The following is a 27,453-nucleotide window of genomic DNA, read 5'->3' as shown; positions in this document are numbered from 1 at the left end:
AAGTGATTGCCTTGTGCGTCTGCACCGGGTTCCGACGCTTCCGCTTCCGGGGTGGCGGCGGCGGCGGGCGACTGTGGAGGCCGGGAGGGCTCGGCGGCCGGAGGTGCCTGGGCGCGAACTTGCCTCCCCGGGAGAAGCGGGAGCCGGAACGGCGGGAGTGGAGCTTCAGGTGCGGCCTTGCGGGGCTCCGTGAGGAGAATTAGGGGCGGAGGGCGGGGGGGGGGGGCGCGGGCGCGAGGCTGGCCCGGCGCCACGGAGCCGCCGGCGGGACCCCCTGCAAGGAGCCCGTTCGTGGCGAGCCGGTTCTCCCTCCTGCGCGGCTGCTGTGGCGCTTGCACGCTTTTTTGTATTTTGTTTTGCGCACGACCTTCTCGCTCGCTGGGTTCCCCGCTGCGCACCTGCCCGCACCCCGTTAGTGCCCGGAACTCCTCGTGCATATATATATATATATATATATATATATAGTGCCCGGAACTCCTCGTGCGCGCGCGCACACACACACACACACACACACACACACACATATATATATTTGCAATAAGGAGAAGGGATTTTTTGGGGGGTGGGGTGGGGAGGCTGTTGTCCCTTAAAACTGATGGCCGAGCAACGACTCAAGAGGCCGCTGCTTTTGGATTTTTGCATCTGCCACAAGAGCGCAGGAGGACATCTCGTGCAGGAGGCTGGTAATAACGCTGACACACGTGCGCACACTCGCGCTTCTTAAGCACCTCATCAATAGGAAATGATATTGTTCCCAGTGTTCATATCCCAGGCTTTATCCAAGCGGGGGGGGGGGGCGTTGTGCAGAGGTAGAATTCACCTCTACTTCCTTAATTCACATAACCTGGTGAAAACAAAAAAAAATTCCTTCCAGTAGCACCTTAAAGACCAACTAAGTTAGTTCTTGGTATGAGCTTTCGTGTGCATGCACACTTCTTCAGATACCACACTTCTTCGTATCTGAAGAAGTGTGCATGCACACGAAAGCTCATACCAAGAACTAACTTAGTTGGTCTTTAAGGTGCTACTGGAAGGAATTTTTTTATTTTGTTTTGACTATGGCAGACCAACACGGCTACCTATCTGTCACTATAACCTGGTGAGGCATCAGAGGTTGTCAAGGCTAGGGCTGCTTCAACAATGTTAGATTTCTACTTGAGAGTAGAATTTCCATGCAGGAATTAATATGACGATTAGAACATGGGATGCCATGTGCTGGGTTTGAGTGGGTGTGTAAAGGAGTGGGGCTTGTCACAGAAAGAGCCATATGTGTGACAGGTTGCTCTCCTTTATGTTTGAAATGGCTTCCCAGGACTTCTTTCCTCTCAAATTGTGATGCCCACTTTTGCCACAGAGTTCTTGTCTGATTTTGTAGTGTCAAATGCCAAACACAGCAACTTCTAAATATTTTTAATTATCTTTGCAGATACTTGTTCCTTGTCGCTCTGTTTTCTCTCATTCTTCTTCATTTCCTTTCCCTCACCTCCTGAAATTTGCAACAGAATTTAGGTTGTGAGCTTGTTAGGGCAATTTTGTTTATGACACCAAACAGTATGCATGTTGGTGGTGGTGTGTAAGTTAAAAATTTTGAACATTATAATCTTTATGCGGGTTTTATATTAATCCTTCCTCAGCAACAGAATTTAGCAAAACACTTAAGGAGTTCTTGCACAGAACTATAAAGGGTGTTACTTAATGTTGTTTAAGGATCTCAATAACTTGCAGCTGAGCATAAACACACAGCTGGTCTAATAACATAAAAGCAATTGCCTTTTTACATAAAGATTTAAGAACCTTTCCAATAAAATAGTTTGCTGGTAGTATTAGCCTATACCTGGGGCTACTGGGGCCCTCAAACTTTTTATGTTGTTCCCACTCTGAACCAGTGCTAGAAACAGATATGAAAGCTAGGAGCTAAATGATACCTTAAACCTAGGTTATGGGCGCAACAACAGAATGTCTAGGCATGCTTTTTAATAGCAAGAATACAAAGCTGAGAATGAATAAACTGCAGCTAAAATATGACAGTATGTTCATTTTTCACATGTTCTAGTCCTTCCCCTGCCCGCCCACCCCTTATATTCTTAAGAGGGTCTCTTCTCCAGTCTTCAGGGAGTAGCTGGAAGTGGGTAGGCAGAAAAAAGTCCTCCTTTCCTTCCACGCTGCAGTTGCCCAGAGCTCAGAAACCGCCGGCCATAATGAAATTCCCTGTCGCAAAATGCACCTAGAACAAGGGGAGTTTTGAATACTGCCCTGAATACTGCATAGGAAGACAAGCTCCCATAAAGAATGCTGTCCAAACGACGTGAGATTTTTAAGTTGAGGGCAGAGGGATTTCTGGACATGAGGTGCTAGTCATCCACACTATGGAAGAGCAAAGGAAGAGTTAGGTCTCAAGCTGGTACTAGAAGGTAGTGATTTATTTTGTGAAGTTTGCTCAATACTTCACAACCATAGGTCCTCCTCAGGGAGAAAAGTGTCTTCAATCTATCCTGTTCCACAGTAAAAATATCCTCAATGTACACGGAAGTACCTTTGGTTGAAATGTGTTAGGCATTTTTCACAAAGCAAATTACTACCTTCTAGAACTAACTTGTGTTTCACCTTGCCCTTTGCTCTTCAGGTTATTGTGGTATAATTTGCTCTCAGCACACGATGTATATTTGCCATCTTGTGTGCTGCTAATATTTATTTCTCTATGTAAAACATTGTAGATAGTTATTTGGTTACTTAATGTAAGCATGGATAGCCATTCAGTGTCATAGGTGCACACCTACGGTAATGCTCACTTACACAGTTACAGTGGAACCTCGGTTTTCGAACATAATCCGTTCCAGAAGCCCGTTTGACTTACAAAACGTTCGAAAACCGAAGTCATTCAGTTTCCGAGGCGCTTTCAAAAATGGAATCATTCACTTCTGTGTTTTCAGCGATCAGCTTCCGAATTGTTTGGCAGCCGAGACGTTTGAAAACCGAGGTTTGACTGTACTCTAGAATCACCCTTGTATGTCAAGCATTAGATGTTTCAGCTGGCAATTTACTGTTTTGTTATGTTTAAGAGTAGCGCTTTGTAGGGTTATTTTAAAATTTTATTTCTTATTATGCTTTGATAATTATAATTCTGTGTGCACCAGTATTTAGGAGTTTTGAGACCACAGACATTAGCTGGATTTGGATGCTATGGTGATTTCATATGTTGGATGGCAGTGGACACTTGTCCTGTAAATGAATTGCTTCACTGTGAATCACTAAACGTTGGAATTTGATCCAGGCATCCTTTGCTTATAGGGGAATGTATATAATGTGCTCACACATGATTTCTGAAGATGTCTGTATATAAAGATTGCTCAGTCAAACAAGTGAACCCTTGACTGCAAAAAGTAACATGTGGATCTGCCCTCGCTTTGCAAGCCTGGACAATTGCTTAACTGCTGTAGATCAGTATCTTGCTGTGCAAGGTTGTTTTTTGTTTATGTGAATAGGTTTAGGTGCAAAGGCTCTTATACTAGTGTTGTGTTGTGGATCAAGATGTTGCAGTAGTGTAGAAAATTTCCCCAGCTGTTGGCACCAGCACAACAGTTCAAGAAACCACACAAGGTTTTTTGCATGAATGAGATGTGAATTGAAAGTGGTTACGTCGTTTGAAAGTGGGGTTGACAAGAGGAAGCGGAAATTTATTTATACCATTTGTGGTACAGGAAAATGAAACACCATACACCATTGTGATCATATATTGTTTAATAACAACAACACCCCACCCATCTGGGCGGCTTACATCACATATAAAAGCATAGTAAATAGTCAAAAATTAAAAACTTCCTGCCGTGATATTGCAAGAGTTGCACCCGGTGCTAGTCCTACACAAAGTAAACACATTGAAGTTAATAGCCATGACTTAACTTAGTTGCATTAATTTTAGTGGGTCTACTCTGTTTAGGACTAGCATTGGCTACAACCCTAAACCCAAAACATGATTGCCAACCGAGGCCTGCAATTTGTACAAGCCAGAGAATACTAGCAAGGAACATCATTTTTTTAATCAACCTTTTAAAACAGCAGTAGTTTCCTCCCAGCAGTAAAGTCTTTCAGTTCTGTACTGTTAGTGCTGTTCTTTTCCACTTTGTCCCCATGCTGAGAACTAAAGTAGTGTCACAGTCCTTTTAATGAGCAAAGGGTTGCGGGAAGAAGCGTTCTGGGGGACACTCTTATTTCTACTCAAGAGGATAGAAGTGCTTAATTCACCCTAGCTCCCTTAAACCTTCCAAGGTCAAACAGTACTAAACCACTACTGGCCATGTGTGAATCGTCTGATGGTAGGAGTACACCCAGTAGTTAAACCAGTGGTGAACTGTCTGTGAACACACCCTATCAAGTTTTCCCTGCTACAAATGCTGACGCAGCAACAGCCAGTTTTTGCAGGCATCCATAGAAGGTGACTGCCTGAAATTCTTGCTTAGGTGTAGGGAGGGTGCTTTACTTTTAACCTCCCTGCCTTCCCCAACAATCTCATGTCTTAAGATATTCAGATGAGGCCTTGCTTTGCTTTAACTGATTGGTAGATGTTCAGAAGAAGGCTGGTGGGCCTCCATCCTTTTCCATAATGGCATCCCTGTCTCTCTGTCTCCCTGTCAAAAGAAGCCGCCTAGCAATATCCCTCCTGATCATTAGATGATCAGCCATATCTTTGTTGCAGAGGAAGGCTGAAGGCTCGCTGAGAGCGAGGAAGACTGGTTTCTTGGGCATTTTTTTGTGTGATGGATTTTACCTGTGCTTGCTTAATAGGTACTGTTTATCTTTTGTATGTGTGTCTGTTGTTGCATGGTAATATTGAGTCATGCATATTTTTTTGCTTGCTTCAAAGCATCTTTGATCAATGTGTTTGTCTCTGTCTCTGTCTCTCTCTCCATTCTGAAATAAATAAATGGTTCAATAAACCTATCTTCTGGATTAACCCACAGGTTGAAATTAGAGAAGGAGAAGCAGCAGCAATACTGTGGCAGCTGTGCTAGGAGGACCTTGGCATCCTATCCCCATCCTGAAGGGAGATTTAGGTTTGGGGTGACTCATCCACAAGAGCAGCACAGCCTGTAGCTTTCATCAGCTTTTGACAGGGCTGGGGAAATTTTCTGTGCGCAAATTCTGGGCACTCCCGACTCCAGAAAGATGTCGTCAAAGTGGAAGGTATTGGACGGGACCAACGCAGAAACAATTTACTGAAAAATCTTTGTAGTCGTAAAATTCTTTCCTGGGCAAGAGAGAGAGAGAGAGAAAAGCATAAGGACTTGGCGTAAATCTACGTATTGAGGACTATCAGACTAACGCGATGGCTCAGGTAACAGGCCGGTTTTCCCATCCTGTCCCAACAGGAATTCATCATTACAGCAGGTGGCTGCAAAGTGCCCTCGGTGATAATCCGTTCTCCGAAACCTAAAAGCAGCTGAGCTCTCAGTGGTCTGCTCCAGTGACTAGCATGCATTCCCAAGCCTTCAGTGCTGGACCCTCTCTAGTCAAGGTGCTTAGTGGCCGGGCCATCCTGGTCCCTTTCCTCTCAGCTGTGCTTGGGGTGTGGATCAGGAGAGAAGTGGCTTCCTCTTTTGTCCAGCTTCATTGAGGGCTTTGAGCCTTATATAACATTTGAAGGGGGTGGGGAGAGGAGAGGATGTGGAGGCGATTCTGCAAAGGCTGCTTAGCGGTTCTTTTTGCCCTCACCTTGCCCTATCCAGTATTCCAAGCGTGGCGGGGCACTGGCATGGCACAGGGGGAGGCGTGGGAGCTGGTTGTCGTGCCAAGTTACAGTGCAGAGGCTGATTTAGGCCACCTGCGGTGGATACTCAGTTATAAGAGCAACAGGAGGTTTCATGCATAGTCACCTGAACTGTGATGTCCAGAAGCAGTATCGGTGCTGACTAAAACTGCTTGGCCTCTGTCTTAGCTCATATGAAGGAAATTGCTACACATTCACACACACGCACACACCAGCAAGCTGTCAAGCATTGTTTTTAAAAGGACCAAGTAAAGGGGAGCTCACAAGGAGCCTTGAAAGCATGCAGATACACATGTATGCTTTCTTTACTATTTTTCAACCCCTCCCCATCCCTTGGGAGTTTGATTTCCAACAACCACCCGGTGTATAGCCTCGAGAGAGTGTCCGCCTTAAGGTTGCCCCTAGAGCTTCATGACTGTGCAGGGATTAGAAATTTGGAATGCCTGGTTCTTGCACAACACTCTGTTTGCTATGCTACACTGCCTTGTTCTCTCATTTTGGGCTAGCTCCCATGAATTCTAATCTAGTGTCAATGGGTTTAATTCTGCAGCCACAAATTTGGTTGAATAATTAGATTTCCCCCTTTTCCTACGCTCACCCACCCCATCAACTATTACTATGTCCTAAAACCCCACAGCTCTAAGGAAGAGGGTGCTATAAAAGTCTATCAGGGCAGCCCAACTTTTCATACTGAGTGGGGATGCAAGAGTACTTTGACACAGAACTTGCAGGCCTCATGCTACCATGTCATGTGTGCGGGGAGGGGGGGGAGAGGAGCAAGTCCAAAATTTGACACCCATCTCCAGCCCTCACTCAGCCTTCCCAAAACTTTACTACTAAGCAAGGTGGTGGACTTTGGAAAAGAGACCCAAGACTCTACCAGGAGCCCTTTCGCCTCCTTCTCAAAGCTGGGAAAGTGCTAACTGGGCTGGAGGAAGGAGGACTCTAGGACCCTGTCAGAGCCCTCATGTCTCTTTCCCAAAGCTCAGTACCTCATTTACTTGGCATGGGGAAGGCAGTGCAAGGGCTGGAGGTGGAATCAAATGTTACTGGGGGCCACCAAAAAAGGCATTGAGGGCCGCATGCAGTTTTGATGCAATACTGACTGATAAAATGTCCTTGGAAGTTCGTCAGGCTCGGGTCTCATCCTTGTGATATCACGGAGATGCAGTTTCCACCTTTTCCGGCCACTTCCCTATTCACATTTTAAATATGAAATAAGGAAACGTGGGTGAGAAGCAGCACTTAAATCGTGGGTGGGGGACCTGTTGGATTCCAGCTCCCCTTAACCCCAGCAAGCATGGTCTGTAGTCATGGATGGGAGCTGTAATCCAGCCACTTCTGGAGAACCCCACGTTCCCCATCCCTGCCCTGAGTCTGCCTCTTAGGCTTGGAAGCAAAACCAAAGTACTTCAACCTGAGCTACCTGTCTTTAGCTTACTTCCCAACTCAGGAATGCAGACTGACATAAGTCTTCAAGCAATTGTGGTCTAGATGTCAGACAGCGATAACCTTGCTGGCCTGCAGCTCTGTGCTTGTTAGTAACCCGCAAGACTCATCCCTCCTTGGTACAGATTGTAAGCAGCCGCTTGACAGGTGTCCCAAGTTGAGCAAGAGTTGCCTCTAGTTCACCGGCCCTCAAAGGGTTTGGCAGGAGAGGGTGGCAAGTGTGGTGGAAAGATTCAAGGACAATCAAACATTTAAATATTTCAGTGTAGCATAGCATAGTATCAAAATAATACAGTAGTGGGGTAAGAGAGCTGAAAATAATGCCAATATATTTCACATCTGGCTAGTGTGGCTTGATCCTGACCACACTAAGCCTTCTGATGTATATTGTACTCTCGGAGGCTTAGTTTGGTCAGAATCGAGTACAGTCGTACCTCCGTTTATGTAACCCTCCAGTTACGTATACTTTGGGATGCGTGCGCGGCAAACCCGGAAGTATTTTACCAGGTTTCGCCGTGCGCGCATGCACAGACCGGGTCCTCAGGTTGCGGACTTCCAGAATGGATCCCGTCCGCAACCAGAGGTACCAGTGTATACACTTCCAGTAAAGGTAAAGGTACCCCTGCCCGTACGGGCCAGTCTTGACAGACTCTGGGGTTGTGCGCCCATCTCACTCAAGAGGCCGGGGGCCAGCGCTGTCCGGAGACACTTCCGGGTCACGTGGCCAGCGTGACATCGCTGCTCTGGCGAGCCAGAGCCGCACACGGAAACGCCGTTTACCTTCCCGCTGGTAAGCGGTCCCTATTTATCTACTTGCACCCGGAGGTGCTTTCGAACTGCTAGGTTGGCAGGCGCTGGGACCGAGCAGCGGGAGCGCACCCCGCCGCAGGGATTCGAACCGCCGACCTTTCGATCGGCAAGTCCTAGGCGCTGAGGCTTTAACCCACAGCGCCACCTGCGTCCTGAGTTAATGCTAAATACGTTACTTCCAGTAAATGAGCCACCATAGCCACTAGAGGGCCATGAAAATTTGTGTCCTGGGCTTTTTAGACTTGTCTACCCATCTGAAACTGAAGGGGCTCATTGGTTGCCAGATATGAAAAATTTTCAGCTCTCCTTTTTGTTTTCCATTGCGCTTCTTAGCAACTAAAATTTTTCTGTGGAGCGAGGAAATTATGATTCTGAAAGTGTGGCCCAGAAAAAAAGTGTTTGAGAAGCACTGCTCTAGATGGAAAAGCAAAGGGGGTTCTACAAAAGCCAGCCATTTTGGAGGCAGAGCTTGTGTGTTTGTCTCTCTGGTCTCCTGGGGTATCTAATAGTCTCTGAGAGCCAGCAAAGACAATGAGCTGAGTTACTTTAGGTTTTATGATTCAAGGAGCTCAGCAAAGTAACCTCGCTCTACTGTCTTAGCTGGAGGCCTACTATTCTTTCAATGCCAGTAGAAGCATAGAAATGTTGCGTTGGAAAGGGACCCTTGAGGGTCATCTAGTCCAACCCCTGCAGTTTAGGTGTGGCACTCACACAGGGTCCCCAGACGTTTCACCGTCTATTGATCCCTGTGCCACCACTTTATTTCTCGCTGCCACCACCCAGGCCCTACCTGGTAAAATACTGAGTCCAGTCAGGGTTAAGCTGGAACATAAACTTCTGTTTATTTATTGCAGTTTAACAAGTGTGTGGTTTCATAAACAGTCTCAGTCAATTACAATCATGGGTTGCCTATCCAGACCTATAACTTCCGCTACCTCTCACTCACTAAACCACCTCTCAGATATTTACTTGTCTTCCTAGCTCCTAACTGTTCCTGACTCAGCTTATTTCGCTACACTAACTCAACCTATCCCAGCCTCTATCCCAATTCACTCCCACTCCAACCAACCACCCAACTCCCAACAAACTCCCCCTTCGCCCTTCCTAGAGCTGGTTTTATAGTCCCTCTGACTCCACCTCCCTGGGTTCTGATTGGGTAACCTGTTTAATTATTTCACCTCCCACACTCTCATATGTTAATGTCACAGCAGGAAACACTGCTAAAGCATCCATGACGATGGCCATTCATCCATATCCTTTGCTGGTAAACAAACACATGGCCAGCGCAGGGCATCGTAGTCCCATGTCAAATTGTGGCCCACAGTTTAGAACAGGAGCGACATTTTTCAGCCCAAGCCCTGCATTCTTATCTGGACAGGGCCAAAGACCAAAGTGGGCGGAGCAACACATGGAGGTGTTTTTTTTTTTTTACCATTGCACAGCAGGCTGGTGCGTGTACACACATCTGTTCCCCTCTATCTTACATCCAGGCAAGCAAGAGACATTCACTGACACATTCCTGTGGTGCAAAAGCAAGGGAGTGGGGGATGAAGTAAGGCTGATGAAGAGTGTGGCCTAGGGGGAAGGGTGTGTAGCCGAGGAGGAGATGTGGGCTGGGGAGAGCCCCGAGGGCCCGAAAGGCCAAGAGGGCTGTATTTGGGTCAGAGGTTTCCCACCCTTTGCTTAGAAGGTGCAGCCACGTTCTCGCTTTGGGCTGGCCCGCCTTGTCTGGTATTTAGCTCTCCGCTTTCGTTTCCCCGCAGGCGAGTCTCCTGGCCTGCGAGGGACTCTCTGGGGTTTGCCTGGTGCCGACGGTTGCCAGCAAGAAGATGATGCCGAAGCAAAGCCCTAAGCAGGTGGAGAATGGAGAAAGGGGTGCTCCAAACACGCTGGTACGGGGCCAGCCCACTTTCAGCTTGTCTGCGCAGCTGGTCCCTGTGTGTGCTCCCCTGTGCCCCTTTCCAGCCGTGTCAGTGGGTGACAAATAGAAAAAGCTCGGATAGGGAACGTGGCATTTAGGGCCCTGGGTTGAGCTGCTGGTGTTTTTGTGACCTGTGTTGTCCCGCTTCCTCTCTGCCAGGGACATCACCGCAAGGAAAGCGAGAAGTCGCGCAGCCGAAAGGAAGAGGAAGCGACAGAAGGGTCTCAGCCCAAAAAGTCTCATAAAAAGGCAGGTAATCTTAAGTTGTACGGGCTAGCAAAAGGTCTAGCCCTCCTCAGTATGCTCTCCCTGCTGCTGGCAAAGATGTGGAGCAGTATGCCTTTCAGATTCTTGTGGCGGCTGGAGGGCCACCTCCCTCAGCTGGAAGTGGCTGGTTATTTCTAGAAATTCCTCCCTGCCTTTCAGCCTCCGAGGTGGCTTCCGGATTAAAAACACTAACTATAGTAATAGAGAGGGAGAGAAACAATTCCATTGATCAAATCATTAAAAGTGTAGCAGGAAGGAGGCATAAAATAACTGGTGAGTTTAAAAACGCAGTGACACCGGTAGATAAAACACAATGAAACAGTGGAAAGAAGTGTCTGCGTCTTAGAAGCTAATCAAGGGAGTCAAAGGAATGACTTTCAGGAGGGACCATATAACACCAGTCCTAAAAGGTCTACATTGGCTCCTATTATGTTTCCGGGCACAATTCAAAGTGTTGGTGCTGACCTTTAAAGCCTTAAATGGCCTGGGCCCTGTATACCTGAAGGAGCGTCTCCAGCCCCATCATTCAGCCTGGACACTGAGGTCCAGCTCCAAGGGCCACCTGGCAGTTCCCTCACAGCAAGCAGTGAAGTTAAGAGGGAACCAGGGAGAGGGCCTTCTCAGTAGTCACGCCTGCCCTGTGGAACACCCTCCCATCAGATGTCAAGGGGAAGACATCGTTTTCAATACTTTGAACTCATTGGCAGTAATCTCAGTTCTAGGACTGGACAGCCAACATAAGAGTCTGTGTACAGTGGTGCCTCGCAAGACGAAATTAATCCGTTCCGTGAGGCTCTTCGTATAGCGGTTTTTTCGTCTTGCGAAGCAAGCCCATTGACAGCTTAGCGGATTAGCACTATTAGCGGTTTAGCGGCTTTTAGCGATCAGCTGTTAAGCGGCTTATCAGCGGATCAGCTGATAAGCGGCTTAGCGGCTTAGGAAAAGGGGGGGGGGGGAAGGGGGGAAAACCCGCAGGAACTCGCAAGACATTTTCGAAGACATTTGCGAAGCAAGCCCATAAGGAAATTCATTTTGCGAAGCGCCTCCAAAACTGAAAACCCTTTCGTCTAGCGGGTTTTCCGTCTTGTGAGGCGTTCGTCTTGCGGGGCACCACTGTATTGATATATTGCTCAGCCATATTGCTCAGCCCTAGTTATTAACTGGGAGCCTTCGGAGTTTAAACTGAGGCTGGGAGAGAAACCCTTGAGGTAAGGATTCCCCTCACCCGTGCATCTGGCTCTTGAGTGAAGGAGGCACATGCAGGAAGTGTGTCACTGAGACTGGACTGCCAGCAGACTCCATATGTAGCAGCAGAATTGTAGTAGCAGTACAAAGGGAGGGGAAGGAGGCTTGGCAGGCCAGTGAGACCGCCACATGGTCTGCTTTAAAAATCTTTAAAAATAAAATTTTCTTAGAGCGTTTTCATAATACAATAAAAGAAACTAATCTAAATAAAAACAAAAATGAAGAAAGAAAAAAGAAAGCACCAAACAAACAAACGAAAGAGAAAAAGGATTTTTGCTTTTCCTCCTGTCAATTACATAAAAGAAATTATTCAAAATAATCACTCTAGAATGACACCCAACTGATCAGCTTTCTGTTAGGCAGTATTTCCGCTTCCTTCTGACCCAAATGGATTAAATCGTTTTCCCTTTTTTACACAAAAAGTCCAGAAGGTTGTTTATTATTATTATTATTAAATGTCAGCAATAGTTTTTCTCTTATTAAACATATCAAGTTTGTTTATAATAAGTTCAACAACCTTTCCTCCATATTAAACAATAATGTATTTCCATCTTTGTCCACTCAATAGTCTCTCTGCTGCCATCATATATTAAAATGATATTCTGTAGTTATTTACTTACTAGGTATTAATTAGTTCACACCAAGTTCCATATCTTCCATTCCTGCTTCCTCTTGTATTTGCTCTGGTTTTCCATCTTGATTTTGGAAAAGTCATCCCTTCCATTTACGCTTCTTCCATTCTTTTTCTAGGAAAAGCGCCAGAGGTTTGATAGCTTTCCCCTCTAAATACACTTCAAGCCAGTTATTAAATGACAGGGGTAGGTAGGCAAATTACAGGTTAGCTAAGAAGGTAGCAGTAACCATATGTGCCTCGGTTGCAGGTCATGGTGATTGAGCAGAACGGGTCGTTCCAGCTCCGAATCCCCAAGAACTTTATTTGTGAACACTGCTATGGTGCATTCCGGAGCAGCTATCATCTCAAGAGGCACATCCTCATCCATACAGGTAAGCGGTCCCAGAATCCTTCCGCACCTGGTGATACCTGAGAACATTGTGGGAGGCAAGCAACTTCCTTGCCAGCACTGGGCTTCCGACTTAAGCTTTTGCTTCTTGCAGTGAGACTGCCGGTTGGTAGCTTTCGCTGAGGAAGCTTGCTTATAAAGTTATCATTTCATTCATTTATTAGGTGTATTAGTTGCTTGCTACCCAAGAGACTTACAGCAAAAAAAGATACACCTTTTTAATACAGTGGTACCTCGGTTTAAGAACAGTCCTGCTTACGAACGATTCGGTTTACAAACTCCACAAAACCGGAAGTAGTGTCCCAGTTTGCGAACTTTACCTCTGTCTAAGAACAGAATCCAAATGTTGGAAGGGCACCGGCAGCGGGAGGCCTCATTAGGCCTCGGTTTAAGAACAGACTTCCGGAATAGATTAAGTTCGTAAACCGAGGTACAGTGGTGCCTCGCAAGGCGAAAAGAATCCGTTCCGCGATTCTCTTTGTCTAGCGGTTTTTTCGTCTTGCGAAGCAAGCCCATTGACGGCTTAGCGGATTAGCGCTATTAGCGGTTTAGCGGCTTTTAGCGGATAAGCGGCTTAGCGGCTTAGAAAAAGGGGGGGGAAGGGAAAAAAACCCGCAGGAACTCGCAAGACATTTTCGTCTTGCGAAGCAAGCCCATAGGAAATTCGTTTTGTGAAGCACCTCCAAAACGGAAAACTCTTTCGTCTAGCGAGTTTTCCGTCTTGCGAGGCATTCGTCTTGCGGGGCACCACTGTACCACTGTACTCATATTACGATGCTTATTTTACCATAAGTAAAGGTAAAGGGGCCCCTGACCATTAGGTCCAGTCGTGGCCGACTCTGGGGTTGCAGTGCTCATCTCACTTTATTGGCCGAGGGAGCTGGTGTACAGCTTCCGGGTCATGTGGCCAGCATGATTAAGCCGCTTCTGGCAAACCAGAGGAGTGCACGGAAACACCGTTTACCTTCCATCCGGAGAGGTACCTATTTATTTACTTGCACTTTGAGGTGCTTTTGAATTGCTAGGTTGGCAGGAGCAGGGACCAAGCAATGGGAGCTCACCCTGTCGCGGGGATTCGAACCGCTGACCTTCTGATCGGCAAGTCCTAGGCTCTGTGGTTTAACCCACAGCGCCACCCGCGTCCCCTTACCATAAGTACTTATATTACCATAAGTGAAAAAAGGGAGAGGAATCTTATCATATTAATATTTTGTATAACAGAACATTCATACATTGATTCATCCACTCAATAAATGAATACACACACACAAATAATAATGAGGATGATAGTGATGATAATGTTAATAATAACAAACAACAATAATAAACCATACTAAACAAAGCAATACTCAGACCCATTAATTAACAAATTAACACAAATAAATAAAACCTCTATCTCTCCTTAGTCCAAGAATCATTCACATCAAACCAACAATTTCCCCCCTTTAACCTCCCTACCCCACCCAGAAATCTGGTGTCAAGGGTAGTTATTGCAAATCAGGGGTGGACGACGTCAGGTTTTCAACTTTGCGATGTATCACCAGCCCAAACATTGTGGTGTTGAAAGGGAGGAACAAACTCCATTGGTGCCAGTGTGAAACTGCTCCATTCCCACCGAGGGAGCTTAGGCAGTTTCACCCTGGCACCCAACAGTAGGAACAAGCTGCCTCATCCCTGGCGCCAGGAAGAAGAGGCATCCTGCCCACCCATGCAAAGGCGGCGGTGGCTGCAGAAAAAGCCCTGCGGACAGAACCTGTCAGATTCCATCCACGGGGCTCCCTCTCTGCCTTCACACAGGCAGGCAGCTTCTCTAAAGTGCTCCGCTGGGGAGTGCATGGCTGCCCGAGCCTCAGCGGAGCAGTTTAATAAAGCCCCTACCCCACTTCTGGCTCCAGAGGAGGGCTCTGGGAGCATCCCAGAGACTGGTAAGTGAGGTGGAGGGTGTTGTGGTTCTGGACAGTCAAGAGATAACACTCCAGAAGCGTTCTGATTCACTGGATGCATTGCCCACATGACCCGGGCATTTTCCTTTGATCTCTGCTCTGTGGGGGCTGAGCTGTTTCTGGAGAGCAGTCTGTCTGAGAATATGAGCAAGGTAGTTTTGTTTTTGTTACAGGCAGAAAGCTGCAAGCATGCAGCTAGGTTTTTCTTTCTGTAGGTTTTTCTTTCTGTTTGTTATGCTTCTAAATAAAGAGTGTTAGAATAGAAGCACTGGTGTCAGGCTGAGTTATTGTAGACACCACGTCGACACAGACAAGCCATTTTACGCTGCGTGTGAACTCTGCTATTATCCAGCAACTGAGAAGAGTGGAAGTGCGCGAGTGGAAGCGTGTGGGCGCCATTGAAGTTTGTCAGAGTGGCAATAAATCAGATGCGTGCCCCTTTAATCACTGGGGCTTAAAAGGTGTGGGAGCAATGAGACAGGCGCCAAAGTTTCTTCCCACCCCAAAAGCACCTGTTTTCTCCTTTCTGCAGGTGAGAAGCCATTTGAGTGTGATGTGTGTGACATGCGCTTCATCCAGAAATACCACCTGGAGCGCCACAAGCGTGTGCACAGTGGGGAGAAGCCATACCAGTGTGAGCGCTGCCTGCAGGTAATGCCCCCATCGTCACTTTCTGTGTAGGGTGGGAAATGTTAGCACCCCCGCCTGATGTTTGAGAGACCTCCTTGCACCAAGGGAAGGGAGGCATTGGTGCCTGCCGTCTCCTAAGAGATCTCTTGGGTGGGATTCTAGATTGAGAGGGTGCAGAAAGCGCTGGGCTGCAACTGGCAGCTCTCCCCAGCAAGGGAGAGAATATCCAGATAATTATGGATCATCGTGGCAGCAGGAAGTTACTCTCAGTTGTGCAGAAGTCTGTTTTGATTGACAGTGCGTGCATTCCTGAGCTTTATGGTGCACAACTTACCGTATTTTTCGCACCATAGGACACACCTTTTCCCCTTCAAAAATGAAGGGGGAATGTGTGTGCGTCCTATGGAGCGAAGACAGCATAGACCCGCGACCCTCTGCCTGCTGGAGAGGTGACCCGCGGCTATGGCAGGAGCCTCTATAGCCGCGCGCCACCTCTCCAGCTGGGAGAGTACGCGCGGGGATAAAGAAGCCCTGCTTACCCTCTCCCGGCTGGAGAGGTGACACGCAGCTATTGTAGCAGCCTCTTTAGCCGCGCGCCATCTCTCCAGCCGGGATAGCGTGCACGGGAGAGGTGACATGCGGCTATGGCAACGCCTTTGTGCTGCTCCCCGACCTGCTCTTTGGGGCTGGTAGTGGGCTTCCCCCTGCCAGCCCCAAAGAGCAGGTCAAAAGGAACCTGAAGCCTGGAGAGTGAGAGGGGTCGGTGCGCACCTTAAACGGCACCTTGTTTTAGAGGGGTAAAACAAGAGGGGGGAAATTCTCCCCCTCTCTGTGCAGCGCCTCCTGCCGCTTCGCTGAAGGGGCGCTGGGCAGAGAGGGAGAGAATTTTTTTTTCTTGTTCTCTCCCTCTAAAACAAGGTGCGTCCTATGGTGCGAAAAATACGGTAATTGCTTTTGGAGCTACACGTATCCTGCATGTCCATGGAATTCTTGAGTAAGCAGAAAATATCTAACCTGTCATAGAATTCTGAGAAGCTATCATTTTAGGGCTTACTTTAAAACAAGATTCTAAGCCACAGAGTAAATGTATGGATGGATAACAGTTTTTTCAGAAGCTTGGGGAGGGACTATGTGGGGTTTCAAATAATTGGACAGCAGGGCATTAGTCAGGCTATGTGCACTTTTTATATATTTTTAAAAAATCAGTTTTGCACCAAAAGTAGCTGTACTTTGCAAATTGCAAACCATGCCTGCCACTCAAACAGTGCCATATTCTGCCTATTTACATATTTTGTTCTGATAGTTATGGGGAGGATGTAAAGGGCTTCCCAAAGCATTGCACATACGCATTTAAAACTTTCATGATAATCGCAGAGGCTAGAAACTTGCATTTCCCTGCTAAGGAAACAGGATTCTGTGCTCAGTGCATCATCCTGTGGATTTTTGGTATTTGTGTGGAAGTGCAGAATATATGCAGTCCTGACTTTAGGACTCTAGATGGCTCCTTTTGTCCTTCCTGTGGCTGATTCTCTCTATCTGTACAGCTCACCTCTGTTTTCCTTCTGTTTTTGTGTGTGCCAATACATGGCCTTGCTAATACTGTATAGTTGGAGTTTATGTCACAGTACAGATACATTTAGCTGTGATTTGGTTTTTTAAAAACTCTAGTTAAAGTTTCAGACATACAGTGAAACCATAGTTCAGTCAAGCCCTGCTCATAGAGGATGTACTTAGTTAGGAACTAGTAAGACTGGGCTATCACCTTTCCAGCAGTAAGAGATTTGGAGAAGCCATCAAACAACCATTGTTTACGCTGTCCAAATGTAATTCTTAACACTAACCCTGGTTTGCAACCCATTTCAAACCGTGATTTCACATTCTAGTTTGCAGCTTAGTATATTATTAATTCTATACTGCCCTTCATCCGAACCTCACAGGGCAGTATAGAAAATGCCAAAATACATACCATAATAACAAACAAAAACAATAAACCCCCATGTATCTATACCGGATTGTGCTTTTGGCTGTGAAGCCTCTGGTTACGCTTGCATGACATGGAATGTTCAGTTGCTCAGGGTACTGCGAACTGTTTGCAATCCTGATTAAGTGGGGGAAGAGAGAGAGGAGGGCTGGAGAGCTGTTCCAGAGATCTGAGTAGCTAAAGGAAGTGAGAGGCTGAAAAGCAGGGAACTGGAATAAATACAGTGGTGCCCCGCAAGACGAACGCCTCGCAAGACGAAAAACCCGCTAGACGAAAGGGTTTTCCGTTTTCGAGGCGCTTCGCAAGACGAATTTCCCTATGGGCTTGCTTTTTCTAAGCCGCTAATAGCGCTAAGCCGCTAATCCGCTAATAGGGTTGCTTCGCAAGACGAAAAAACCGCTAGACGAAGAGACTCGCGGAATGGATTCTTTTCGTCTTGCGAGGCAACACTGTAATTGGTCTCGGAGACATAGTTAAAGAAATGAGGGTCCAAGAAGATAGTGGCTCTGAAGCAAAACTGTGGGTAGGATCTAGGGCAGCCTTTCTCAGCCTTGTTTCTGCATATGTTGTTGGACCTACAACTTCCATTATCCCTTACCACTGGTCCTGCCAGCTAGGAATGGTGGGAGTTGTAGTTTAACATCTGGAGACACAGGGTTGAGAAAGGAGGATCCAGGGGTGGGAGGAGAGCTGGGTGTGCCCTGGGCAAGTAGGCAAAGAAGAGAGGAAGCCAGAATTGGAAGGAGTTCCCTTTTTCTCTCTTTTGTCGGAGAAAGCCTGAAACGGATAAAGGAGTTTCTCCCAACTCTGGCTTCTGCTGCTACTACAGAATTATGATCTGGCAACCCTAAGGCTGAGAAGCTGGAGGTGGGTGGCAAAATTTCACACCTTGGTTTGAATTAATCATCCAGTTCTTGTGGTTTCAGGCTTATTCTCCAAAATGCAACACTTTTTTCCATGCTTAAGTATTTCCCCCCACTTAGTACTGAGCCTTTAACTTTCCCTCTGAACCTACATGAGCCTCTCCCTGCCTCTCTTTCTTCCACGTGCCACTCGTGAGATGTTTCCTCTCTTCTCCTTTGTTCCTTTCAGAGCTTCTCCAGGACAGACCGGCTGCTGAGACACAAACGAATGTGTCAGGGTTGCCCGAGCAAAGCGTCTGACTCACAGCTGCTGCTTTAGGGGTAGGCCAGGAGAAAGGGGAAACTAGGAGGAGCTGCAAAGGAAACAGGATTATCTGTGGGTTATTTTGTTCATTTGTTGGGGTGGGGTGGGGTTGTGCTTGTGTTTGCCTGCTGGGCCTCCCCCTACGGAAGGGGGCAGAGCTGAGGTGGGGGCACAGACTTTCAGACAAGGTCTTGGCACTGTAAATAAGTTGAGGACAAACCAGGGCTGGCTTCCCAGCCGCTTGTGGTTGTGGATAAACTTTGTCTGAGTTCCTGTTTTTTGTTGGAGTTATCACCATTTGCCTCAGGAAAGGCTTTGTGAGAACGGCTGAACCCTCCTGCAAGACCTGATTATGATGTCCGATGCTCTCGATTGACAGATCTGCCAGCTCTTGCCCATCCTTTTGGGCCTGCCAAGATGGGACAGACTAATAATCATTTTTAAAAATTATTATTATTATTATTTTTAAAAGACAACAATCAAGCATCAAACTGTTTTCGCAGAGCTGAGAAGCAAAAGCTGTGGATTTAATAGACAGGTTAGCAACAGAAGGGTTTTGATTCCAAGGGGTCGCATCAGAGCTTTGCCGTAACAGGAGCCTGTCTCATTAGAGCTTTTCCAGAAGGTCTACGGAGCTTTTTATTCTCCTGCAGGATCTGGATCCCTTTCTCAACCCTCAGGTTTCAAGAAACAAGGGCTGGTGGGGTGATGTGTGCTCCTGGGTACCATAAAAGCCCACCTTTCAGGTGTTCACTACCAGTGAGCTCCAAGAGGAGATGCTACTGACTGCTGGCTGGAGGGAGGTGTCTGCCTACTTCCAGTGAGGAAGGCTGCTTCAGACCTTTTGCAGGAAACTTGGCTCTTGCTCCCCTTCCCTTGTATATATATATATCCTGTATGTGTTCAGGATCCACCCCATTGAACTCTGCTTCATGTACAATTCATATCTTTATCTGATGGGAATCCTTCCTCACCCACCCTCCAAAAACAACAACAACAACACAAGAGTCAGTGATAGTCCACGGTTTCAAAGTGTTCCTCTGGCAGGAGGGGACTATAATCCATCCTGGGTTGTGTGGAGGAAGATGACAAGCAGTGTACTCGAAGCTCACAACTAAACCAAGTCCAGGATGCCCTTACTCCTGGTTTCTGCTGCCTCGGCCAAAGTACTGCTATCCGCTGTCTTAGGAAAGCCATTGTCCGAGAGAAGCAAAGTCTCCAGTTGCTCTTGGCTGTCCTAGTTTTTGCAGGCCTTAAGATTCAGCCCGATTCATGTGATCCTGGCTGGTGTTGCAATCGGGCTGGATTGCAACAAACAGCAGCAAGTCTGCAAAGAAGGCAGGTGCCTGCAAAATCTTGCCATCGGTTTTGGTTCTCACAGGGGGTTTGTGACTGTGTGGGGAGAGAGAGAACAGCCAGTTCAGAACTCTGCCATTGGAACCCCCGTCTTCTGAATGGGCACCTATATCTGAAATCTTCCTGTGTCTTTTGTGCGATAAACTCTTCTCCTACCCTTTCCCCCATTCTAGAGTTAACCTCTCCCAGGCTTCTGCAGGTTTCCGTTGGGTCCCACTTCCCACTCATCCCTTGCTGCAAGCCAGCTTCTGAGACATGCATCAGTAGAGGACTGGCTTCCTCCATGAGGTCATGTTGCAGAGAGAGGGAGAGCAAGCACTTTTGAAAGTTTAAATGACGTGCCGATGCAACTGGAAAGGTTTGTAAATAGAGGTGGAATACTTTAGATCAAGAAGAATTTCTCCAACAGTACAACAATGCTCTAGTAGTAAGTGCTGCGTGCTAGAGGCTCAAAAACACTTGTAAAAATCACCTGGTTGGTTTCTTTTTAAATGTTCTCTGTCATTTCCCAAGTGGCTGTCTAAAAGGCAGTGTATCTTCTTAGACTCCCTCATCCTCTTGCAGTCAGCCTGGGAGCGCCCAATGGGAGAGTTTTGTGTGCTATGTGGTTTGTTAACGCTGTGCTTGAAGGCATTGCATTGCAGCGACTACCCAGGAGTAGGCTGTCTTAAGTAGTGGAACAAAAAGCACTGTTGGAAAAGATTTCCACCACCATTTGTTCTGTGCTTCCACAGAGCACGTCATAGGTCCAGCTTTCCTGGTGCAAGATGAGGATTATGCCAAATCATAATTGTGCTTCCAAGACATACTGGTTACTTCGGTTCTTGGAGCAGAGATGGAAAGGGAGCTTTTTCAAGTCCCCCCTCTTGTGTGTATTAGGAGAACCAGTGTTTCATTCCCACTTCCTTTCATTAGGTAAATTGACCCCCCCTCCAAAGCTATAATTAGTTCAGCCCCCTTTTACTCTGCACTTCATTGTGCTGAATGATTTGTTAAGTGTAACTCTGGGTACTGTGGCTTCTTGTTTTGGTTGGGGCCAGCAAAAGGCATTGTACAAAAACGTCGACTCTCTTAGAAAAGAATAACAATTGAGCGACCGCGTGGCTTTGTGATTTCGCTTTCCACAGAAGCAGTTATGGGATGGTGCATTAGAAAATGCATGTGGAAATACAATAAGTTAGGATTCTCTCCTGGCTTCCTCCTCTCTTGTGCCACAATTCTAGGGCAAGAAGCACTAAATGTTTTTAAAGAGGAAAAATCTTGCTCTAGCAGGAAACGCCTTTTTTGTTGGAACACTAGGCATTGCTGTTCTGCTCTCTTCTGGTTAATCCTCTGGCATTAATCCTTCAGTAATTCAGTAATGCCATGGCATTGCAAAAGCGTACTCAGTGTTGCGGCTTATTTCCCCATTCAGCAGTCTGAAAATCATCTGGTTCTCTTGAACAGACTTGATGCCAGACCCCTTTGTGTGCCAAACAGGGCAATGACCCATCATTGCTTCGATCCCCCTGAAGCGTGTGTGGCTTTTTACAGCACAAAGCTATTTGAGGCTTGGCAGGCCGGCGTGCCACCAAATGAGCACTCTTCAGCCTGCTTGTTAACACTTGGCCGGTGCAGCCAGCCATTGGGTTAGCTATCAGTCCAGCTCCTCATTGAGCTAGCTAGCAAAGGGAAATGCTTGTTTCTGCTCAGGCAGATACATGGTGAAGTGCAGATTTGGAAATGGCTTGCATGAGCCGCTGTGTGGCACATGATCTTTGCTTTTGGGGTTTCTCTCAGAACCTGGTGAGGAGGAGGGTGCTGCTGGTGTTAAAGGCAACATAGCTAGCTGAGTTGAGTGGGAAGGAGGGTGTTTCTACTTCCCATTGCAGCCATCTTCCTTGTACAGTTGACACATGGCTTAGCTTGTGGCTTATCCACTAGTGCAAGTCGCACTTCAGTGTACAGAAGTGCGGCCAGCTTGGCTCTGAAGATTAATTTGTTTGCAGGGCGAGTTTGCTTGTCTTTGTAAAAGTATCCGCTGTGTTCCTCAAGTATCCTCTAAGGAAAACCTTTAGGGGAGAGATTTGCAGAACTTTCAGATGCCTTCGAGGAACAAAATGTTTTGGGAACTCCTGGAAAATGGGCTGTCGTGTTTTTATGGGACTGTAGGCAATCTCTCCTGAGGGAGTCAGAATTATACGGTAAGGAAAACCATGGTTAAAGGCTTTTTTCTGAGCTTTATGACTAAAGTGTGCAACAAGTGATGTGCTTGTATGTCCCGTCCCCCCAAAAAGTCAGAATGCCTGCACACAGCGAGTTACCAGGTCAAAGAGAAAAAGTATGAATGTGTAAAACATGCAACTTTCTCCTACCCTTCCTGAAATGGTATTATCCAGGAAGTGCTACATCGCAAGGCTATGCTAGTGTGTGCAACAGGCTTGGTTGTCGTCTTCTTGGAAGCGATACTTAAATGACACAAGAACCCTTCTCAAGTGAATTGATAACAACACCCAGGATGAGTGTTGTTGCATTTTTTGTTGACGGAGGTGAAATTGACTAGGAACAGAAGTGAAACTTGACTGGGAAGTGTCTGACTTCCACTGTTTCAAAAATGAAATGGTTTCAAAACAAATCTTGTTTGTTCATCGAGTAGCACAAAGAGGTGGTTGTGTTGAAAGAAAGTTTTAAACTTGGCAAGGGGTTCAGGAAAGCGACACGAACAAACGCAGTTGGCAGGGGTTTGCGTTGGTGCGGCTATAGCAGAGAACAAAGCGGATTTCAAGCAGGAGGAGGAGTTGTAGCACGGAAGCAGGGCTCTGCATAAACTCAGAAATTTGTATGTTACATGCAAACTTGTCTCTAAACACAACCTCTCTTGGTGCAAAATCTCCCCCTTCTGGATGTGGGGAAAAATCCAGTGTTTTTTTGAGTGTGTGCCATGTTGCAGTGAACCAGTGCCCACAGCTCTCCTCCACACCACCTCAAGATGTTATTTGTACGCACAACTTGAGTTCACCGATTGAAGCCTCCTAACATTAACGTGCATTTGGGGAAACTTTTGGGAGATGCTGTTGCCCCTAACCTCTACCCAATACCTCTTCTTCCGTAGAAGTTGAGAAACTAGCATACCATCAGTGGGTGTGGCTTGAAAACCTGTTGAAATTCTGGTTGTCTCGCTGGTGGCTTGTGCACAAAACTCACCAGCACAAATCATTCTGTGTCGTTTTTAATGTACGTGACAGGCTGCCTTAGGGTGCTGTGATATTTGGTAGACATACTGCTGGCCTTGGGGTTTTGGGATTGAAGCTGGGGACCTAACCCCACCTATCTGGGAGTAATCCCCGTTGAATTAAATAGGACTTACTTCTGAGTAGACACGGTTAGGATTGCCCTGTTCGTTTGAGGTCAGAGAAGGGAGGAGGACATCTTCATACTGGCTTTTTACACACTCCTTCCATTCGCAGACAGAGGAAGGATGAATACTTAGCACTTCAGAGGATCTATGAATTTGTCCATATTGCTCTAGCCTAGTCAAGTGGCTTTTTTTTTTTATTTCCCTTCTCTCCCCCCCCCTTCCCTTTAATTCACTTATTTTGCTATAGGGGAGGGAATTGGGGCAGGGTGTGTGTTACCCATGGGCAGGATCACTTTTAAACTGTAGTTTTTATAAAATGTTATAAACTTGTATCTTTTTACCATTACAGTGTGGTGTCTGATCCTTTTTTTGTGACCTATTTAGTTCTCCATCTGAACTCTGCCAAAGTCAGTTCATTATACCGTCAATGGCCAGTTACCCACAATCCACCAAACTATCGAGAGTGACCAGAGAGCTGAAATACACAAACTACTTCTCTATGAAGTTGCCTTGCCAACCAAGGTTGGTATTCTCTAAACACTCTTGTCAGAGCTGCCCCTAGGTCCCAGCTCACAGAGGACCAACGCCCGATCGTCGTTATGTACAAAAGTCTTTATTGAAGTTCAACTTCCATTCCAAAGCCGCAGCGCGCAGCCCTACGTCTTAAACCCTAGACCGGCGAAGTCCCGTCTGAATCTCCTCCCCTCTGACACCAGTTTAAGATCCTAGCCCTGCTCCACCTTTTCCGTTGTTCTCTCCTCTGGGTCCTCCTGCCTGCCGGGGCTTTCCCCTTTCTGGACTCTTCCGACGCTGAGTCGGCTGACTCCTCCCCCTGTCTCCGGCGGGCTTTAGGACCTGGTTCCCAATCCTCATTCTCTGCTGTCCCGCGCTCCTGTACATTTGAACTTGCCTCTCGCGCCAACCCAGTGACCTTCCTCCTGACCGTCACACTGCTTCTGTCACTGCTTCCCTCTTCCGGGATACTGCCCGGATCTGACCTCCCCTCCGTTGTCTGGCTCTCCGACGGAGGCGTGGCCAGCCCTGACTTATCTTCACTCCCTGGGTGTGGAATCCTCTGCCCTCGATACCTGGGACTCTTCCCCCCCCCACTATGCTCTGGTGGGGAAGCTGGTCCTGATTTCCAACTGCTACTCTGGGAGTCCCTGCTGGCCCCTTGCTCCTGGAGTGTCCCCCTTGGGAATCCCCTTGCCCTGGCCACTGGCGCCCCCTTCTGTGAATCTTCCGATTCGCTGGAGAGGCTCATGGAATCTCTCGGGCCACTGTCATCTTCTTCTACGCTGCCCTCAGATTCTTCCCCTTCGCTCTCCATCTCCCCTCTTCCCTGTGCTTCTGCTCCTGAGCCCCTGACAACTCTCTCTTTCCAGGGTTCCAAGCCGTAGCTGGAGAATGAATTTGGGACTGTTTTGCATGCAGAGCCTATGTTTGACTAGTGAGCTACAACTGTTGCCCACTGGGTTCCTCAGTGCCTTCCACTGACTTCATTTATACAGTGGTGCCCCGCAAGACGGAAAACTCGCTAGACGAAAGAGTTTTCCGTTTTGGAGGTGCTTCGCAAGACGAAAATGTCTTGTGAGTTCCTGCGGGTTTTTTTCCCCTCCCCCCCCCTTTTTCTAAGCCGATAAGCCGCTAAAAGCGCTAATCCGTCAATGGGCTTGCTTCGCAAGACGAAAAAACCGCTAGACGAAGAGACTCGCGGAACGGATTCTTTTCGTCTTGCGAGGCACCACTGTAAATGGGCTATATAATTTGGGTCACTGGAGATGGGAAGAAATAGCTCCTGCCACTGGGCCAACTAACGTTCCTGAACCCAAATAGCTACTTGTATAAAAGACAACTCGAAAAAAAGATAACTGTAGCTTCTCCTTTCTGATTTGTTTTCCATTAGTGCTACACCAATCTGGGGGGAGGAAATAAATGGCAGAACTAGGAATCTCCAAGTAAAGCGCACCTTGTGAAAAGAATTTGTTAACCAGTTTTATTATGAAATCACATCCAGTTCCCTTCCCTCCCCGCCCCCTGGAAAAAAAGTTTAAATTTTATTACTTGGGATTATGCTGGGAGGTAGATAGACCCAAGCTAAGAGATGAAGACATCCCTGTGTTTTTGAGTGAGGATTCGAACCCAAACCCAGCTTCTCCATAGTCCAAATCCAGCAGCTGGCACAGTGCTCAAGGCTTTCACCAATCCTCAGTCACTGTTGTACTTGGGATTGATGACTGTGGTGGTGGCACTCCGGTATAGTGGATTGTTCACCTACAAAAGAAGCAAGTAGACAAAGTTGTGTGTCTCACACGCCTTGGGGGCTCAGCCTCCCATAGTTTTTATATGCCTTGAAATAACACTGGGAGGTGAAGCTGTGCGTAGTTGAGTCTTTTAGTCAGGTTGACACTATCTAATAGTGGGGGAATTGATTTGGGAAAAGGCCATGGCTGAGGTGGTAGAGCATCTGTTTAGCATCCAAAAGGTCACAGGTTTGATCTGCAGGTAGGGCGGCCAGAGACGAAACCCTGGAGAGTCTGCCAGTCAACACTTGACCGCTGGGCTGGATGAACCAACATTACAAGGTAGCTTCCTATGGTGGGACACTTTATGTGGTTGAAAGGGGTTTCCATCATTTTCTGTTAACATTTTTTGGAACAACAATAAAATGCATCTAGGTTCATTACATGATTACCAGGTCCAGCTGCTGCTTTGGTCACAGCCTGAGCTAAGGTGTGTCTCAGCGACATGGATATACGCTGAATGAAGTTATGAACATGGTTGGGCAAAAAGTTGGGTCTCAACTTTGAAGAGTTGACGTCTGCTCATCTAAAAAGTGATCAAGGAAGTGGGGGTGTTAAAAATCGGACTCTTCACACGTGCCTAACTTGCCCCTTTATGCATAGAGTGTTTAGCCTTCCAGCTTTGGGCTTGCTCTAAAGGCTCCACTGTTGTGGCCCCACCACCCCTTTTAGAGAATGAACGTAACTTTTGTTCCAGGAAACAGCAGCCCAGTCAGGGCTGAGAAATTCCCTGGCTGGGATAAGGAGCAGGTGAGATCAGAGTGAGGCTGACATGAACTAACTGCAGCCTTCAGGTAGGGAAGGAAGGAGCGCTGACCTCATTCCACTTGGCGTGCTTCCTCTCCTTTTCAAAACGCTTGAACTCCCTCCGGTCATAGATCTCCAAGACGATGCGGTAGACTATTATGAGGAAGAGCCCAAATAACACCAAGCCCAGCACTGAGCTCAGTACCAGCTTGAATGTCTTGGTTGTGTTACCTGGCAGTTTAGAAGAAAGGAGTTATGAGGATCTGCAGCTGAGTTCTGAGAAGCAAGTGCCCCTTCCTCATTTATTTATTCCCTCTCCTGCTACCGTCGTGCACACATACTCTGCTAACAGTTATTGTAACAATAACATTTATTATTTATATGCCGCCCATCTGCCTGGGTTGCCCCAGCCACCTTGGGAGGTTTCCAACAAATTATCAAGCATGAAACATAGTAAAGCATCAAACATTAAGAACTTCCCTATACAGGGCTGCCTTCAGATGTCTCCTGAAAGTCAGATACAGTGGTACCTCTGGTTACGTACTTAATTCGTTCTGGAGGTCTGTTCTTAACCTGAAACTGTTCTTAACCTGAAGCACCACTTTAGCTAATGGGGCATGTTGGGATACTGCCAGGGAGATAAAGCCCATCATGGCCCCCACGTCGCCTCCAGACGATCCATCGATCTCCCGTAGATACAGTATCAGCAATTAGCGACACGAGCTCCAGAAAATAGTTTGCCACATTCCAGAGCTGATGCACGCTCTATCAGCAGAATTCGCACAGCGAAAGATGCACGCAGGAGAGCATTATTTAGAAGTTTATTCAGCGTTGGTCAGAACAAAGGAAAAAACATGACTGCCTGTTTGCGTGTTCAGGCACAGAGAGAGAGAGACAACAGCTCTATCAAAACAGAAACATCCTGTGAACAGGAAATACGCAGACTCTGTGACTCACAAAGCCTGCTCCCTTTTAAGGTGGAACGGAAATATCCTAACAGGGCATCCCGCTGCCGCTGCACCGCTGCTGCGCGATTTCTGTTCTCATCCTGAAGCAAAGTTCTTAACCCGAGGTACTATTTCTGGGTTAGCGGAGTCTGAAACCTGAAGCGTATGTAACCTGAAACATATGTAACCTGAGGTACCACTGTAGTTGTTTATTTCCTTGACACCTGACAGGAGAGCGTTCCACAGGGTGGGCGCCACCACCAAGAAGGCCCTCTGCCTGGTTCCCTGCAACCTCACTTCTCGCAATGAGGGAACCGCCAGAAGGCCCTCGGTGCTGGATCTCAGTGTCCGGGCTGAACGATGGGGGTGGAGACGCTCCTTCAGGTATACAGGACGGGGGCCGTTTAGGGCTTTAAAGGTCAGCGCCAACACTGAATTGTGCCCGGAAACATACAGGAAGCCAATGTAGGTCTTTCAGGACCAGTGTTACATGGTCGTGGCAGCCACTCTCAGGCAGCAGTCTGATAGCCTCATTCTAGATTAGTTGTAGTTTCCAAGTCACCT

General features: G+C 47.2%; 2 protein-coding genes across 12 annotated transcripts in view; one reads left to right on the top strand and one right to left on the bottom strand.

Annotated features, from left to right (window-relative positions):
* Positions 1-39: 39 nt before the first annotated feature.
* ZNF740 (zinc finger protein 740) lies at positions 40-23,238 on the top strand. Of its 11 annotated transcripts, XM_079966930.1 has the most exons (8): positions 40-169; positions 4,959-5,181; positions 5,367-5,512; positions 9,787-9,915; positions 10,104-10,193; positions 12,338-12,461; positions 14,954-15,072; positions 18,125-23,238. In XM_079966930.1, exons 3-8 carry the CDS (start codon positions 5,471-5,473, stop codon positions 18,212-18,214), a joined length of 594 nt encoding a protein of 197 aa, XP_079823056.1. In that variant the 5' UTR covers positions 40-169; positions 4,959-5,181; positions 5,367-5,470; the 3' UTR covers positions 18,215-23,238. The 11 variants fall into 11 exon arrangements, with proteins under 11 accessions (XP_079823056.1, XP_079823057.1, XP_079823061.1 ...); XM_079966931.1 differs by lacking the exon at positions 4,959-5,181; XM_079966935.1 differs by lacking the exon at positions 5,367-5,512 and having other exon boundaries at positions 9,787-9,879.
* A 1,665-nt stretch (positions 23,239-24,903) lies between these two features.
* The window catches only part of ITGB7 (integrin subunit beta 7), a 47,878-nt gene continuing 45,328 nt past the window's right edge, over positions 24,904-27,453 (bottom strand). Inside the window, exons 15-16 of the mRNA XM_079966678.1 lie at positions 26,013-26,173; positions 24,904-25,166 (exon numbers count right to left, since the gene is read on the bottom strand). Coding sequence (XP_079822804.1) covers positions 25,101-25,166; positions 26,013-26,173 — 227 coding nt within the window. The 3' untranslated portion in view covers positions 24,904-25,100. The remainder of the gene's footprint in view (positions 25,167-26,012; positions 26,174-27,453) is intronic.

The sequence above is a fragment of the Podarcis cretensis genome (assembly GCF_951804945.1).
Source record: "Podarcis cretensis genome assembly, chromosome: 2".
Taxonomy (NCBI): domain Eukaryota; kingdom Metazoa; phylum Chordata; class Lepidosauria; order Squamata; family Lacertidae; genus Podarcis; species Podarcis cretensis.
This window is presented reverse-complemented; position numbering and strand designations above follow the sequence as displayed.